The sequence below is a fragment of the Mytilus californianus genome, unplaced genomic scaffold (genome assembly GCF_021869535.1).
Source record: "Mytilus californianus isolate M0D057914Y unplaced genomic scaffold, xbMytCali1.0.p SCAF_4, whole genome shotgun sequence".
NCBI classification, from domain to species: Eukaryota; Metazoa; Mollusca; class Bivalvia; order Mytilida; family Mytilidae; genus Mytilus; species Mytilus californianus.
In genome coordinates, this window is record NW_026262690.1 from 103969991 (window position 1) to 103982345 (window position 12355).

At 30.6% G+C, this 12355-nt stretch overlaps 1 protein-coding gene across 2 annotated transcripts in view; it reads right to left on the bottom strand.

Annotated features, from left to right (window-relative positions):
• The window catches only part of LOC127738954 (filamin-A-like), a 71013-nt gene that overhangs the window by 22174 nt on the left and 36484 nt on the right, over positions 1-12355 (bottom strand). Inside the window, exons 15-20 of one of the 2 annotated variants that reach the window (XM_052250452.1) lie at positions 11423-11599; positions 10803-10952; positions 9539-9619; positions 8694-8831; positions 7733-7900; positions 7078-7227 (exon numbers count right to left, since the gene is read on the bottom strand). In XM_052250452.1, coding sequence (XP_052106412.1) covers positions 7078-7227; positions 7733-7900; positions 8694-8831; positions 9539-9619; positions 10803-10952; positions 11423-11599 — 864 coding nt within the window. The remainder of the gene's footprint in view (positions 1-7077; positions 7228-7732; positions 7901-8693; positions 8832-9538; positions 9620-10802; positions 10953-11422; positions 11600-12355) is intronic. The other variant, XM_052250453.1, reaches the window with a different exon arrangement.

Sequence of the window (12355 nt, forward strand, 5' to 3'; positions counted from 1 at the left end):
TTCTATCTATCTAATATAATTCTTAAGATATAAGTCAAAAATGCTAAAAATTGGTAAAAATCATCATCAAAGGGCAATAATTTTAATAAGGAGTCAACTGACAATTTCGACCATTTTGTCATTTAAAGGCAATAACTCCTATAAGAAGTTGTCTGACAGTTTTGACGTATATGGACAATTGGTAGAGCTCAAGTCGCTGAACATTTTTGCCTCATCAGATTTTTTCTATTTATAATGGTTTTCAAATTAATAGACAAAACTTGCAATTTACCCCTTTGTTCTATTTTTAGCCATGTCTTCCATCTTGGTTGGCATCGGACACATTTTTAAACTAGATACCCCATAATGATTGTGGCCAAGTTTGGTTGAATTTGGCCGGGAAGTTTCAGGAGAAGATTTTTTTATTCTATATTTCATATTTCAGTATCACATGTATAGTAGCTTGAAAACCTTTAATAACTTCTGAATGAATAGTAAATATCATGATAGTTGTGTATTAATTTTGTAATCTGCCATTGTAACTTATAGAAACCAGTTTTACTTTCAAATCTACACCGACCTCATTCAGGATAGTTTAGTTGTGTATACATATGTATTTAAGATGTTGTATATGAACTGAAAGCTGGTGAAAAATGTAAACCAATATATCATTAAAATGAAAGACAAAACGATACCCGAAAGCTGTCAAAAATCTTCGCGGACTTCCTGCATCTGATTATTATTGTTTTTATCTTTACCAAATGCAACAGGGATAGCATATAATTAATCAGAATCACATTTTAAATTTTGATCACATTTGTTGTATAGAGAAATCCCTAAAAATGCATGACCTATTTAAGCTAATCAACAATTGCAATATTTAAGAAGCAAGAAATAATTTATGAATTTACAGGATAATACCATAAACTATTGCACTATAATATAAACTCACAATTAAGTTTGTAAAGTTCTCCAACATAGCCATGACTTCGTATGGTGGCAACAACTTTGTCAGCATCATATACTTTGACGATTTGAGGAAATCCCTGAGCTACATGACGTCCAAGGTATATTGTTGCTAAGTGATCCCCTATCTCTGTAGGACACCATTCTAAACTATACATTCCTGGACTGTTTTCACGAACCCTTGCATCATATTCTTTTCCAGTTGGACCTGAAATACATTTTTATAGAAAAGTATTTACCAAAGAGCATGGGCGGTCTTCAGAACAAGATTTTCATTTTGTTCTTTATTTGGAAGGTTATCACAGAAGTTTATAGAGCATACTTCTAGGTTGATTGACTATCTTACATTTTTCATTAAATGTAAAACATCATATTTTCATTAAATGTAAAATATTATATTTAATTATTACATATTGGTCAGAGTGAGATTAAATTATGTCATAGATTAGCAAATTCCTTTCCTTTAGAGTTTGTTTCTTGCACTTTACACCATTTTTTCTTTAGTTTCTGAGATGAACCTACAACATAGTCCTACCTCTTATGTCAGCTGAAACTTCCTCCACCAGGCCACTAGTTCCTTCAAGAGTAAATCCACAGTCTTTATAACATGCCACAAACTGAGTTTGCTTAAACTGTTTCAAAACAAAGTCAGTTTCATCTGTACATTCTATCCAAAATGGGCTACCTAAAATATACAAGAAGAATTATGCATTATTCTATATAGTAATTTCAAAGACAACTATGTAAAGATACCATTACACTTACTTGCATTTCAGCTTAAAACTTCAAAATTCCATCTTAAATTGCAAATTGGGCTCTGGGTTGAATAATTCCAGCTTGAATCAACAAAATTAAGATTTAATCATGGTACTGTAAATTCAGAAATAATTGTGTGCATTTGTTATTGTGAATTTTGTAGAATGGACTTAAAATGCGAGATTATTTATTGCAATTTCAGAAAAATCTGCACACAGTTATGTGTATCAGATATAAGAATGTGAATTCTTAATATTGCAATAATCATTCAGTCACATTATTCACATTAATAAAAACCTTGCAATAATTTCTGAATTTACAGTATTCAGTTAACCAAGAATAATAAATTGGAAACAACTCACTCAACAAGTAGCTGGGCCAAGACAATTTACTAGAATCCATAGTGGTTAATAATCATTGTCATAATTAGGCATTATACTTCATCTTATTTTTCTAACTTCAATCTTCTCTATTAATCTATTTTTCATCACGAAATTTAAGTTAAACTATCTGAAATATACCTGGAACATATTCTTCACTGAATGTAAGGTGGACACGATGTCTGACTGGCAACTCTGGCTGAAAGGTTATGTCATACATTCCATTCTCTTTACTTATCAGGTCGTGGGGAACAGTGGTGCCATCTGCCAGAATTATCACTTGCAACATTCCTTCACCTGCCTTACTTGCATCCACTAATTAAATAAATCAGAAGTAATAATAAAAAAAATTGTTTTGATCTTTGTTTTCTATCTTTTGTTAATCATTATAGAATATCGATGGTTTTTCAAACAAGAGGCTGTTTCTAAGCTATAATCTCATCGAAGGGCAACAGATGTGGCCGAAAAACATCCTTGAGTTTAAAAGACCATTGAAAATCTGTTAATTGCTATTGTGCCTCTGACGTCATTGATGTGTACATTGACATTGGCACATGCGCCCTTAGTTTCTAGCGATAATTTTCTATCTAACAGCATTGATTTGGTCTACCAGAATCACTTTTTTTCTTTATTTTTTTTAATCCACTTCTCTCTTCCACTTTTCATGGTTATTTTTTGTATGAACTCTTAGAAATAACTTCACTCGCTTGTATGCATGGATAACCAAAATCACAACTGTATAAACTTACCAGTAAATACGATTCATTACACACCAAGATTTCTTTTTCTTTTTCATCAAAATTTTAAAAACACTAGCTGACAAAATATGATGTGGGATCTATATTCTCATTGTGTGTGTAAATTTACTTTTTGATTTTTTTCTGTCAAAAGTATGAGATATGTATTGGAAATGATCAATTATATTGTTATTTCAAGAAAAGCAATAAAAAAAATGTTAAGCTATTGAAACAAAAATGGCTGAAATTAATCTCAGGTAAATCTTTATAGGTAAAGTCATGTGAATCAAGATATTTCACCTTAGCAATCCTGATTACAACACCTAACAATTGTTTAAATAGTGCTGAATAATAATAAAAATAAACTGACGAGTTGCAGAAATTGGTTGAATCAAATTTCCGGAAAAAAAGTTATGTAAACCCCAGAGCTTCCAAAAAATATTTGAGCCAGCCAGACATTTTTTGTCTTATCCCGATTTCAGTTCCTTAAGAATAAGTAACAAAAGGCAGGCATTTTAATCAGTTGGGCATCATATAAACAATGATTGACACAAAAACGATTTAAAACTTGACAGTTAATATAAGTTCGATGTTCTGACGTAAAATGTTCAATTTTTACAGTGCATCATTCGAAGTGTGCAATATTAGCGTACTAATATCTGCATTAGACTCTTTATTTGAGGAAAATACCGCTGTCAAAAACTTTCGATTTTAAAAACACGTTTTTCTAATACCGAATGTTGACTTGACAATGGTAAAACATGGACCAGAGACGTATACGTAAAATCAGTGTACGTTTTTAAAGCACGATTGAGTTTAAGTAGCTCTTTCCACGTTATTTCTTCAGGAAAATACTCGAAATGAACGTTAGATAAAGGTATCAATGATAATTTTAGCATTTTTGAAAAATTCGGATGCATAATTAAAACCTCACACCTTTGCATATGTGCACACGTGTACTAGTTGAAACAACGTGGTTCTGACCATTTTTCGCTTGAAACCTTTATTACTATCTTTTTTATTTTTTCATCAAACATGTTCATATACGTATTTCTGATTATCTAAATCTTTTTGACTAAATTGATCAAATGCAAACCGCTGAAATTTAAAAATAATACTTTTAAATAGACCGATCAATGTCCGGCACAAATAGTTTACCCGACACAGGTGATCACATGTAAATCTCACCTGTTACACTTAATTAACCTTGATTGTAATGAGGGGATTGTAGTAGGGCTTGTTTATAGAGTACTGTCACTTTAATGAACGGAAAAGTGTGGCTGTTTAAGGCACAAGGTCATGTTAAAATTTTTCTGAATCACATGAACGTTGAAATGGCAAACCTACGTTGGATGTCCATTTCATGCTTGGCCCAGTTGGACAATGTTCAATAAATTTAAATTTGTCCGGCAAATATGACTGATTTGGAAACCTTGGTAAACCCTAAGATAAGCTAACCTTAATCAAGGACTAAGATTTCATAGAAAACTAATTCATTGTCAACATATCATACCATGTAAGGTACATTCCTCTTTAGTGAAACATCTATCCACCAATGTAACCTCAACTTCTGAAGGTCCAAATGTTTTAAATGTGTATGGACTATCCATTATATGATGATCACCAATTTTTAAGTCTATTTGATATTCACCTGAAATATGTATATATATATTATCTATAACTAGATGAAAATCAACGTTGCAAGATGAATCTTGTAGGAAAGAAATCTCCAAAAGAAAACTGATGGAAATAAATAGTCAAACTTATTAAGTTATTATTTAATTTAAATTTGAATGTGATGACAATAAACAAATTGTTAGCCAGTATATACTTCTGCTTAAACATCAGATCTGTTGTATCATGTCACACTTTTAGAAAAGCAATCAAATAATAGAAGTTTGAATGTAACATGGGATCAACTTACCAAATGAGTTATGATCTATGATCGATGAGTTATGATTTGTTTTATTAAAAAAATAATACATGGCTTTAAGTGTTTTGCTGAGAAATTAAAATCAAATGGGCTTGACATAATTGTAATAGACAAGTCTGTTGTTTAAGACCATATGTTGACCTCTTGTAGTCTTTTGGGTTTTCTATCTTCATTGTTTGTTTTGTTCTGTATTATTCATGTATAATCCACATCTCCTTTTATTTATACATAAAATTCCTTTGATATTTGGATATTTCACAGTATTACTTGGAAATGTTGTATTGTGAAATCAACCAAATATTCTTTTCCTCCTTATGGGACCCCTCCCCTCCAATTATTTCCATAGAAAAATCATTCGAAAAGTGGAGAGCACTTCATATTGCATCAAACAATATCTGCAAGCAAGTTGAAAAAGTCTGAACAACTTAGATTTTGGAAAATAGAGACAAAAGATACCATTCCACTGCTAAAGAAGAAATCATCTTACCAACTTCTTTTGGCACAAATTCTACCAACAGTTCCTTCTCTGAATTGTCATGTGAAGTTTTTACTAACATTTTCTTTCCAGAGGGACCTACAATATATTTGAAAAACTGCAGAATTTAGTTTCTTGTCTCTTATTTATACATATTAATCTTCTACTTCTACCATGACCTATCCAATTTTTTTTAATTACGATACTTTTTTAAAGTTCAAGCCATTGTCAAAATCAACTTGCAGTGCATCAAATTTTTCTAAAACTGTTTTCAATTTCAACACATTAAAATTATAATTTCACCAAATGTATGCAGCAATTCACAATATTTACATCCTCTATATGAAAGAAATTGTGTGTTCACTGCATCATTTAAAACCAAATTGTTACCATTTCTCTTTCATTGTTTTATCAAAATCTTATAACACAACGATATAACAATTACATTTTTATGTTAATTGAGTACTCACCAAAATTAGTGATCTATTACATCTTCGAACATCTGGCATGCATTTCTTCCCAAGCTACTTCATGCAAAAATTCACCACATCAAAGCAAAACGGTTTAATATCGGCTAAAAGTCAATACTAATTCTAGCAATTCTCGAGCATAAAATCTCAAAATTACATGCATCTACTCCCAAATTCATACTTTTACAATGAAATTCTCAATAATATAAAATTTTACTACTGGGATAAAATTAATAAACAAATATGATAACTCCACCAACAGTACTAATAACAGGTAGTATACTAATTAATAAACAAATCAAATAAACAAAGTATCTGGCAAGCACATGGGACACACAAATGCTCCAAAAAGTTAAAACTGCATACCTGGCAAAGCTTGGAACAGAAGTCTGTGATAATGATTCAGAAATAATTTTTTTAAGTTATAGTTTAGTAATTTTATCAGCTTTTACTTAAATCATAATATGCAAATGGAGTTTATAATTCTCTTTTTTTTTGCCAAAACACAGACCTAATAAATTTTATTTTGATATCAAACCACATCTTGGGAATAAAAACTATGTTAACAGAGTGATAGCAATCAATGAACAAAAAATTCAAACAACCTTTTTTCAGAGTAAAAAAAATACCAAGATAAGCTATTTAAATTTGGCTAACAAAGGTTACTGAGACTTAAGGTCAACTAAAAGATCCAAATCAATTTAAAAGATTTTGGAAGTCTATTTGTATTTTCATAGTCCTTATTTTTTCCCCATTCCCAGGTATGCAATTAACAACCTTTTCATTTGCTACTTCAATAGATCCGTTTATAGTTGTCATGCCACATACACCCATGCTGAAAAATCTGAAAATCTAAAAATAATTGTTAATAAAATGCAATACCTGAAACAAGCAGCTTTGTAAAAAGTATTAGTAAAATTTGAATATCAATATATGTCTTTTTAAACACAGTTAATATGGTCTTAGTTGATATACATGCGGTAGATAAATGGGAACATACTATGAACACATAATCAAAAATCCTTCCTTTTGTTTTTTGTAGGACTGACAGGAAATAGTGCAACTCGGGTCGGCTCATTTCTAAGCTTACCTTGTATATCAGAGAGAGTAACATCTATTTTGAGGTTAGAAACCATTCTTTGCTAATCTACTCAACAGCACACCATATTAAAAAAAAATACTTTTTCATGTTCTTAATTTCCAAGGAATTATTTCAAACAAAGAATTTAATGGTTTCTCATTTCCATGGTAAATGGTAAACTCTTTCCTGGCTATTTTTGACAGATATGCACTTGGTATTTCAAATTACTTAAAGCTGACATTTTTGGACCCTGAACCATAATAGTTTCATTTCTTACTTGTTTCCCAGCAAACTACTTACTATAAATCTGTACATCGACAGTGGATTCTAAGGATCCTACACCTTCTGACTGAATGGTAAAGGATGTGGCTTTGTCTGTAGGCAGCACACTCTTCAGTCCTCTGACCAGAGCACCAGTCATGTCTAATGCCATGCAGGTAAATGGAGAATCTGGATTTTAAAAGATAAAAGGGGAGATAATTCAAAGATGTACAAGAACTTTTTGTCTTATTGACTAACCTTATGACTGAAACCATGTTAATCATCCAAGGAATGCTGTAAAAGTTTGTTGGGTGAACACACTTTTAAATAAGGCATTTTGTGCAGTGGACATAATTCATATAATTTTACTGATAGGGAAAATGCAAAAACATTTAATAATTTCAAAAAATTCAAAAATACATAAAACATTGTTTAAATTTTCAAAAGTAAAATTGTGATACTTAAAGATTATCTATGATTTCTGAAAAGGACGAGAGTTTCTCAGATACAAATTCATCTCAGTCCAGTTGGAAAGACCATAGATATCACATTCTATCTCTACTTGACAGATGAAAACCCATCTCAGTCTTGCAGCTTGATGGAAAGTTATGACAACGAAATGGAAAAAAGGAAAATTTGTGATTATGAAAATGGAAATTAAATTAATTTTTGCTTTTTTTTTTTACAAAAATACCTGGTAATGGTTCCCTGTTGAAATTTATATCCACATACTGTTTCCCTGCCTGTTCTGGTATAAAGGCTATCTTATAAACTCCAGCATTCTCCATTTCTACTGTGTTAGGAAGATTACCATTATTGACCATAATTTCTAACTGGCCTTCTCCTGCACTTGTTACATCAACTTTGAAAAGAAAATTTTGACATCTAAATATTTTACCGTGGTTAGATTCATAGTATGTTTACAGTAACCAATATTAGTGTTAGATTCAAATATTGGTACAGTGTCTGCTTAAATTTCTGTTCCTTCATTTTTCAAAACTAGTGAAATTGTGTTTTAACTTTTTGATCATTAAACATTGTTAATAAACTTATGACTGACATAATTAAATCACAATTTTGAATTCATGATTAAAAAAAAAGGAAGTATATGACAAAACTGTATTTAAAAAGAAATTTTTAAAATGCTAACAATGCAATCCTTTGTTTAAGGAAAAAAAGATTATGGAACAATTTACCAAAATGTTATGCATAGTGGGAGTCTAAAAAATCTACCTCCAAACCCCAAGGAAAATTATTTCTGGAATAATCCTTTGTAGAAAAAAACGTTTTTTCATCATCGAGATGACATGCATTAAAAGAATTTTTTTCATCAGCAGACTTCCACTAGAAGGGTCAGTTCTATTTTCCAAAATTTATTTAAATAATTAAATGTTTATTTTTCGTGGATGAGTAAAAGTTGTACTTTCATGGATATTTGATTTTATGGTTTTGCCAAAGTCTGCATACAAGTGTGTAGAAAATTTGTGCTTTATAGTTGAACATTTTTAACTTCTGGTTTATTTTATTCCCACAAAATACACAAAAATTGGTATCCCAAGAACAAAAAGGAATCTACTAAAGATCAGAAGCTTCACTATATGATGTTTCCTTTGAATATCAAGATAATTTTTACCAGAAACCTTGTTTTAACTTACTTGTAAAATCTACTGATTTACCAACCAGTGTATCACCAAACCTTGATACCCTGATAGCATGTGTATCATAAGCCTTAGCTGTAAACGGACTGCCTTCAATCTCACTATCACCATACTTTATCTCAATTCTGTGATCACCTAAAATTACAAGAATATTTATTTTCAAACTTGTCAAATTTAAGAAAGTTGAAAAATAAAAAGTACGTATTAATGTGAATTTCTATTCTTCAAAAAAGTTTAAGATGAACAGAAATTTCATGTTACTTGTATATGGAACTTCAAAAATGAATGTTTGAATGAAAAGAGGGATTATTTAACAACTGGTGCTAACAACTGTTCACCATGAGAAGTAAAGCAACAGTTTTCAGACATTTTTTACTGTTTAAATCAAAATTCAATTCTTTCTTCAAATATGCTTTTATGATAATATGCGAGCATGTTCAGAAAATATCATAGATGGTAAAGAGCTACATTTTCTTTTAAATTTTTGGATAAATATCATAATTCATATTAAAACGAAAATTTAGCATTTTGTCATATTCATAGCAACTTATAAGCATGGAAGAACATTATAGAAGAGCCTTTTACATAAGGAGCACCCAACATGCAAGAGTAGTTTTTTCAGAGAAACCATTCTCCACAGAACATCTGATGTGTTTCAATAAAACTTGAATTAAAACATTGTATTAAGTCACTTGTATATGCTACCCTTTGCATATTTCTGACAAAATATCATATCTTAATTTACATGCATTTGGGTAAAACAGATGTATAGGCAAGAATTGCATCTTGGCAAGAGCTACTCCCAGGCAAGAAATCTCCCTGATTTGTCTCAGACTACTGACCAACTTCTGTAGGGATGTATTCCACAGTGTGTCCCTCTTTTGTCCTTCTGATGTTGTATGGCACTGTTCTTTTACTTGGTGCTGAAAAGAATAAATATCATCTTAGAATGTTTCAGAAAATCAACTCATATAACAAAGCTTTGTCCAATAACAAAATCATTCGCAAATCCTATCTATACATGATGTTAAAACACACGTTAGTCTGTGCAATTAGCTAAACTAAAAGTGCAAGGTATAATAACAAAATGACTGAATAGAACACATCATAGTTTTTCATTTCATTTATTAAAAACATCATTTACAATTGTTTTTACATATAATATCCCTTTTCAGTTTAAATAACACTTTGACCTTTTACAAAATCAAATTGATCTTCATAGCTTTCAGCATAAGAAAGGATGAAAGATATTTAATTATTTGGTATTTTTAAGAATTGAGATTGATAACTGCATGGCAATAAGCAAGCAAAGACACAAGAAAAAGAAGGCCATGAAAAAAAGCATTGGAAACCAGTATTTACTTTGTAAATAAGTATACTATATCAGAAGAAAATACTTCAAACAAGTAAATAAAAAAGAATTGACAAATAAAATCAATATTTCTGACTATATTTGCATCATGTCTGGATATTATCAGAATATAATGCATTATCCATTTACTAAGAAATAACATTTACTGCCTTTTTCCAAGAATGTTTGAAAGATTGTCATAATATCTATTTTGTGGACATTCCTTGATTTTATACTTCTCCATTCATGGGCAGTAACTCAAAAAATGTCATCACAGATGGACATATTTCATCCCCATAAGGTAAAACCTCTGTAGAATACCTTAAAAACAACCTCAATGGTAGGAGTTCAAAATAGAGCCTTCTTGAAGAACCCATGCGTACAACAAACATTTCATAAAAAATGAAGTGGTCAAATAGTTTATCAAATTAAGACATCCTGCATTATATATATTTATCAAAAGCACTTTTCTAGAGTATAAATAAAGGATATGTGGGGTATACATAAAGAAGACATCAACTCAATGACACAGAAAAACCAAAAGACACCTTTAATCATATCATACACTCAAAATGTTGGGTGGAAAAATGCATAGATTATCGCCAATCATAGCTTCAAGGGCCTTAAAAGCATGACCAAAAACATCTAACTTTTTTTATAGGAAATTTGAATAAATAATGTATCTCAAGTAGTTGTGTTTGCTAAGAAACTAGTAAATGCATGATTTCATGTTTTACATCTTTCCACCATTTTACCTGATATTTTTAAATGCAAAAATGATTGATTTATCTCCCCCTTGTTATTGATATTAAAGCTAGCAGTTTTATTTGTGTGACATAAATATAATCCATCTCCATTGATGTAGAAACTCTTTGGGTCTATCACTGCTACAGTCCATGGACTTCCTGAAAAGAAAACCACAACAATGATGACTAATCTTTAAAATAATCTGACAAAATCAAATCTGATGTACTATCAATTTGCTTCTGATAAAAAATCATGTGAATTGCAATTTTAATTATATTACTCAATTGACAACTTGCTGAGCTGTGTAAAGTCTTTTTAAATTGCATTTCTCTTGAGGTTTAAATCAATTATTGAAAAATTTTGTAAAGAAAAGTTACTTCCTAACTTAATTAGGAGACATAGGTCTTTACCAGGTCCTGACATTGACTGAACAATATTTAGTTTTTATTCTCAAAGCTTATTTTTCTTATTTTTTTCAAGAATATCTTTTATATGTCAATTATCTTACAGAAACCCATCTTGATAATACACTGATTTATTTGTTATTTTGTTGTTAGGTTTCTGTCTCTTTAAAGTTTACTGTGCATCCCTCTTTATTCATTTTGTCTAATCAATGCTTCTTATTTACCTATAACTTCTTTTTTATTGAACTTCATCTCTACCAAATGAGGCTTTGGACCTTCTGGTATAAATGATGCTTCAAAATATTTGTCCTCATGTTCATTAAGGGTCTGTACTTGACAAGGTATAGTCCCACTATTAATCATTATTTCTATGTTTCCTGGTCCAGCCTTTTCAGCATTTACTGCAATAAATCAAGACATCACAACCATATTAACAAACTGTTAACACGGACACATGTTTTGCTTGTGTAACATATTCAACAAATGGTGGCACCCTAATGCCGTCTTGCATTGACACAATAATTGTGTTAATATATAAAAAAAATCTTAAAAGTTGGACTTTACTATTATTATATATGGCAATTCAGACACACGAATAGTATTTCATGTATGTCTATAACAGGTCTTCCAAAAAATATTTGTGCCAGCCTGACATTTTTTGTCTTATCCCTATTTTTATCCCTTAAGACTACGTAAAAAAAGGCAATCATGCTTATCAGTTGGGCATCACTTAAACAATGAATGATTGACATAAAAACGATATTAAACTTGACTTTTGATACAAATTCGATGTACTGACGTAAGCTGTTAAATTGACAGTGTATCATTCGAAGTGTGCAACATTAGCGAACTAATATCTGCTTTAGGATCTTTATTTGTGCAAAATTACATTGTCAAAGTCTTTACTTTCATTTTTTGAAGGTACATTTTCTTATACCGGATTTTGACTTGACAATGGTAAAACACGGACCAGAGACGGATACGAAAAATCCGTGTATTTACAAAGCACAATTGAGTTTAAGTACCTCTTTCCAACGTTATTTCTTCAAGAAAATACTTGAAATGAATGTTAGATAAAGCTAAGGTACCAATGATAATTTTAGCATTTTTGAAGAATTCGGATGCATAATCAAATCTCACAACTGCGCACATGCGCA